General features: G+C 41.4%; 1 protein-coding gene across 1 annotated transcript; it reads left to right on the top strand.

Moving 5' to 3' along the window:
- Positions 1-732: 732 nt before the first annotated feature.
- On the top strand, positions 733-1,320 carry LOC138391568 (keratin-associated protein 4-3-like). Its single transcript, XM_069481400.1, has one exon. It carries the CDS (start codon positions 733-735, stop codon positions 1,318-1,320), a length of 588 nt encoding a protein of 195 aa, XP_069337501.1.
- The last annotated feature ends 4,918 nt before the right edge of the window (positions 1,321-6,238 follow it).

Below are 6,238 nucleotides of genomic sequence, written 5' to 3'. Positions count from 1 at the left end.
CAGAGCAACAAGGCGAGAAAAAGAAATAAAAAGCATCCAAACCAAAAAGGAAGAAGTAAAATTGTCTGTATTTAGAGATAACTTGGTTATATGAAACAAACACCTTAAAGACTATAATTAAAAGTCATAAAAGTAATAAATAAATTCAGTAAAGTTGCAAAAATAACGAACTATTTGGTAAAACAGGAAAGAAAACAATCCCATTTACAATAGCATCCAAAGAAATAAAATACTGAGGAATAGATTTAACCATCTGACCCCATAATGGAAGAGCCATCAGAATAAAACACAGCTTTATCCTCCTGAGTCACCAGAAAGAATTATGGGACGATCAGAAGCATCATCACCCAAGGGCTGACATGAGGTACCAGCAGTATGAGACTGAAGCACATAGCACCTAGAGGCAGAATGTCATGTGGTGGCTCTCTCTGAGGGAGTGAAAGCAAGAGAGACACAAGAGGTGATTCAGGAAGAGCTGACCAGAGGAATTCTAACACATCAGGGAAAAAAAATTGCTTTCCATCCATGTTGATAAAATTAACCAGGAAAACAAACTTGCCTAATTTGATAATTGCCTATTTATTATGAAAAACAATAACAAGGAAAGAGTGCTGCATCTAATGACAGCAGGCCCTTAGCAGGGTATAAAAGGCAACCTGGGGTAAGGAGACTTCCAAACCTTCCAAACCTACCTTCCTGGAAACCCACCTGGAACCTCCACCCTCTGACACTATGGTTAACTCTTGTGGCTCTGTCTGCTCTGACCAGAGCTGTGGCCAGGAGACCTGCTGCCAACCCAGCTGCTGCCAGACCACCTGCTGCAGGACCACCTGCTGCCGCCCCAGCTGCTGCAGGCCCCAGTGCTGCCAGTCTGTGTGCTGCCAGCCTACCTGCTGCCGCCCCAGCTGCTGCCAGACCACCTGTTGCAGGACCACCTGCTGTCGCCCCAGCTGCTGCATCTCCAGTTGCTACCGCCCCACCTGCTGCCGTCCCAGCTGCTGCATCTCCAGCTGCTGCAGGCCCCAGTGCTGTCAGTCTGTGTGCTGCCGTCCCAGCTGCTGCATCTCCAGCTGCTGCAGGCCCCAGTGCTGTCAGTCTGTGTGCTGCCAGCCCACCTGCTGCCGCCCCAGCTGCTGCATTTCTAGTTGCTACAGGCCTTCTTGCTGTATCTCCAGCTGCTGCCGCCCCACCTGCTGCCAGACCACCTGCTGCCGCCCCAGCTGCTGTGTGTCTAGCTGCTGCCGCCCCACCTGCTGCCAGACCACCTGCTGTAGAACAACCTGCTGCCACCCCAGCTGCTGTGGCAGTTCTTGCTGCTGAGTGTCCTGCTCTGGATCCATGAACCTTCTTGCCCCTTCCTTGGTCCAGGAAGAGAGGATCTATTCCCAGAACATGTGGACTTACAAACACAACCATGGCCTGATTTGGAAAACCCCAGTCTCTATATTATTATTTACTCTCTTCCCTAGATACATTTAATTATTAGTGAATCAGCATTTGCAGTCAGATTCTGCATCAAATTGCTTTAGAATTCCTAATTCTGATTCAAAATGCAGGAGTCTTCAAATTTCCCCTTCTAGATTTTTTTCTTTCTAATGTTTTTCTGTCAAATCCATTTTCCATGTGGAATTGCCTGATGTTCCTCAATAAAACTTCTTAGCATTCAAAGGCACCAAAACTGCTCATCTCTCATTATTTCTTATTAATGAAACGGTCTATGTATATTTCTGTCTTTTTCTGCACAATACTGAAGTACATATTATCAGGGGATCATGAAATTGAAAAATTAAATTTGCATTCTCCAATGTGATTTTTATCAAAACCCAAATTCTATCTAATAGCAGGAATAGCAAAATGTCTAAAGAGAGGCATCATTGAACCTAACATCTATAACATGAGAGCTATAGATTGCAACTGCCACCTGTTTTAACTGCCATTTTTTTAAAAAGTGCTCAATAAACTATATTCCCTGAGTTGATTTAAACCTATTTAAACAGAGGAAGCTCGGTGTAGAGTATAGAACATGGACTTGGGAATTAGACACAGTCCAGGCTGAATTCTGACTGTGCTGCACACCAGTGTGATCATGGACACGTCACTTAAACTCTCTTGACCTAGGATGGCTTTGCGCTAAACAGAGGATCACAATATCCACCTGTTAAGGTCACAAAAATTCAGTGAGACAAAAGTGCCTGGTAGACAAATAAAAGCATGCTCCCTTTACCTTCAATTAGCCTTAGTTTTTTTTTTCTTCTTATTTTGAACTTATTATAGATTAACAGAAAGTTGAAAAAAATATGACAGAGTCCCATGTACACTTCACTCAGTTTTCTCCAATGGTTACAGCTTGCATAACTACAATACATGTCAAATCCCGGAAATTGACATTGGTACAATCCATAGAACTTGTTCAGATCTTGCCAATTTTTTTTATATATATAGAGAGAGACGGAGTCTATGTTGCTCAGGCTGGTCTTGAACTCCCGGTCTCAAGCAATCCTTCCACCATGGCCTCCCAAAGTGCTAGGATTATAGGTGTGACCCACTACACCTGGCCAGATTTTACCAGTATCACATGCCCTCATGTGTGTGTGTGTGTAGTTCTACACAATCTTATCACGTGCATAGATTTGTGTAACCATCGTCATGATCAAGATACAGAACCATTCTGTCTCTGAAAGGCCACACCACTGCCTCCCACTCATCATCCCCAATGTCTGGCAACCAGAGATGTTCTCCATCTCTGTGATTCTATTTCAAAAATGTTCTATATATGGAATCTTATATTGTGTCACTTTTGGTTATTGGCTTCTTGTGCTCAGCATAAATCCCTGATATCATGCGAATTATTGAGTGCATCATTTGTTTGCTGAGTAGTATTCCATGATGAGGATGCACCACAGTTTGGTTTGTTCCACCATTTACCTCTTGAAGGACATCTTGGCTGTTTCAAGGTCAGATTTATTTCTTCACTTATTTATTAAAATGTATTAGGGCTTTCTACTTGCAGGTGAAATTTGTCACTTTTCAGTTGCAAGGCACACTATTGAATTGCAGTATTCTTGGATTTACCAAATTTGTCTTTATTTTCTTTATCTCTTTGTTTTAAGCCTCTTAAAAGTTTTGTAACAAACCTATCTATTTTCTCCTGGACTAAAAAGTTCTAATATTCTAGTCTTTACTTCCCAGGGTATTACTCTTCTTCTGAGAATCTAAAAGCACTTTTTGGGATACTCATCAGCTTATGTCTCTGTTAAATTTTGAAAGGCAGACAGGCACAAAAAAAGGGAAAACATGTTGCTAGAAATATAAACTGCACACTGCATTTATTTTTGTGACCCACCTAATTATGCCCAATATTTAGGGGACGTTGGCAGATTTAGCACTCACCAGGGAGCACAGCTGTAGGGAAAAATAAATTTCTAAGAGTTCTTTTTTTTTTTTTTGAGACAGAGTGTCGCTTTGTTGCCCTGGCTAGAGTGAGTGCCGTGGCGTCAGCCTAGCTCACAGCAACCTCAAACTCCTGGGCTTAAGTGATCCTACTGCCTCAGCCTCCTGAGTAGCTGGGACTATAGGCATGCGCCACCATGCCCGGCTAATTTTTTCTATATATATATTTTAGTTGGCCAGATAATTTCTTTCTATTTTTAGTAGAGACGGGGTCTTGCTCTTGCTCAGGCTGGTCTCGAGCTCCTGACCTTGAGCGATCCACCCGCCTCGGCCTCCCAGAGTGCTAGGATTATAGGCGTGAGCCACTGCGCCCGGCCTCTAAGAGTTCTATATCACTCTTTTAAGACCTTTAACCCAGAGATTTTCAGATAGTACAGTTTTCTACTGATAGAGTCCAGAAATAGACCTAACAGCCTATAGGACTTGATTATAGTATAAAAGTGCTGGCGTAAAGGTAGTACAGAAAGGAAGGATTATTGTTAAATTGATATAGTATAGCTAGCTAACTTCAGAAATAAAGGAAGGAAAAGCAAAAGGAAGAATAAAATGAAAGAAGAAGAAATGAGGGAAAAAGAGAGAGAGAGAGAACTTCATTCATTAAATCAAACCAAATTTCATCTAGATAAAAACTTCAATATAAAAATGAAACTATTCAGTTGTTGTACCTGCCCGTGGATTCCAGCCACACCTGAACACACAGCCAGACAGCAGTCCCACTGACTTCAGAGCATGGGCAGAAGCTTTACCCATGCTAGAGACCCCAACAATAAGACCCACCTGTCCACAGATGCTGCCAGCTACCCTGTCTAGAGGCTGGGTTGACCTGTGAAAGTCTTTCCATGATGAAGCACACCTATAAAGCCAGAAAGAGGTGACTTCATCCCCAAAGACATAGACAGGCAAATTGCAAGGTTGTAAGGATCATACATGTGCACACATACACACACACATGCGTGCGCACACACAAATACACAATGAAATATTGGTCATGAAATGAAGAAATTCTTGTCATTTGAGACAACATGGATAAACCTTGAGGATATTACGGTAAGTGAAATAAGTCAAGCAGAGAAAAAAATACTTTATGATCTCACTTATATGTGTAATCTAAAAAAGTTGAACACATAGAAACAGGGGGTATAATAATGGTTGCCAGAGGTCAAGGGTAGACAAAACGAGGAGAGGTTGGTCAAAGAGTACAAACTTTCAGTTATAAGATGAATAAGTTCCAGGGATCCAATGCACAGCATGATGACCATAGTTAATAATACTATACTGTATACTTTAAATTTGCTAAAAGAGTATATCTTCAATGTTCTCACTACACACACACACACACACACACACACACACACAAATGATAACTGTGTGAGTTGTTAGAGGTGTTAACTAACTTGACTCTGGTAATCATTTCACAATATATATCAAAGTATCATGTTGTATGCCTAAGATACATATGATTTGATTTGTCAATTATGACTCAATAAATCTGGAAGGAAATAAAAGTGTTAACATACTAGAAGAAATTATGACATATTTATCAACATAATCTAAACATATCCTGAGCAACATATACAAACACACACATTCACATCAATAAGAAAAAAACAGTCAATTAATATAAATAAAAGTGATCTCTACTGAGCCATCAGTGGGCACCAGTCATCAGGACTCCTCATGGACATCATTCTTTTCCCAGAATACAAGGTCTTCGTGAATGTGTCTCAGCAACACCAGCTCACACTTAAACCCCTCCCGGATCATCTCAGAAAGGGCCTATTCCGTAAAACACCTTCCCATGGTGGGTCAGATTTGCTTCTCTCTGTGAGCTGCCCACGTACCCTGTGTCAGCCCATTGCAGCATCAGGGCAAGTCTGATCTCCCACCCTGAGCCACTGCAGGCTGCGCTGCCATTGCTTTGCCTCTGTTTCCTCCTTTTTAGCCTAAATTTCCAAAGCTTTTCTACTCGTTCCTCCTTGATCATGATGTAGCCATCATAGCCACTTTGCTTTTCATAAAACCCAATTTATCTCTATTCTTTTTATGTAGCCCAACATGAACTGCATTTTCCACATGTGTTCTGAACATTCAGAAAGGAGTAGAACTGCCTCCTGTTTCTCAGTAAATACCACACACTTTGCATCAAGGTTTGCACGCAGAGCTTAACTCAGGAGTAAGGGAAATAACTGCGGACTAATGCTGAGGTTGCTAGAGTGTGATGCACCTAAGTCTTCTTCACTACAAACTGCTTCAGTTTCTCCTTATAGACATACACGGGTTGTTTGTAGACCAGCAGTTCTCAACCTGGCTTTCTTCCAGACACCCAGAATCACAGGCTCATTGTGGTGACACAGGTTGAGTGACCCTTATCTGAAGTGCTTGGCAGCAGAAGTGTTTCAAATTTTGAATTTTTTTCAGATTTTGGAATATTTACATTATACTGGTTGAGTAATCATAATCCAAAAATCCAAAATGCTCCATTGAACGTTTGCTTTGGGTGTCATGTCAGTAGTCAAAAAGTTTGGGATTTTGGATTTTCAGATAAGGGATACTCAACCTGCAATATTATACCTGGTGAAGGAATGCTTCAAGTGGATACGAGCTTAGGGCATATGAATAGTTTATATAAATTCTCCCAAGAAATTTAGATATATGTACTCCTAGTCAATCTCACGTGTCATTCTATATTAATAACCACTCCTATAGATCTAATATTGGCTCCAATATTTCATCCTGTTAGGTTTGGTTTCCTGTGCAAGCACATCTAAAGCATGTGGAACCGTGATTC

The sequence above is a fragment of the Eulemur rufifrons genome, chromosome 9 (genome assembly GCF_041146395.1).
Source record: "Eulemur rufifrons isolate Redbay chromosome 9, OSU_ERuf_1, whole genome shotgun sequence".
Lineage (NCBI taxonomy): Eukaryota > Metazoa > Chordata > Mammalia > Primates > Lemuridae > Eulemur > Eulemur rufifrons.
Note: the sequence above shows the minus strand (reverse complement) of the source record. Positions and strands in the feature narration are given on the sequence as shown.

Bases quoted from the DNA above. Each gene is read 5' to 3' on its own strand.
- LOC138391568 (XM_069481400.1), top strand. From the start codon at position 733: ATGGTTAACTCTTGTGGCTCTGTCTGCTCTGACCAGAGCTGTGGCCAG.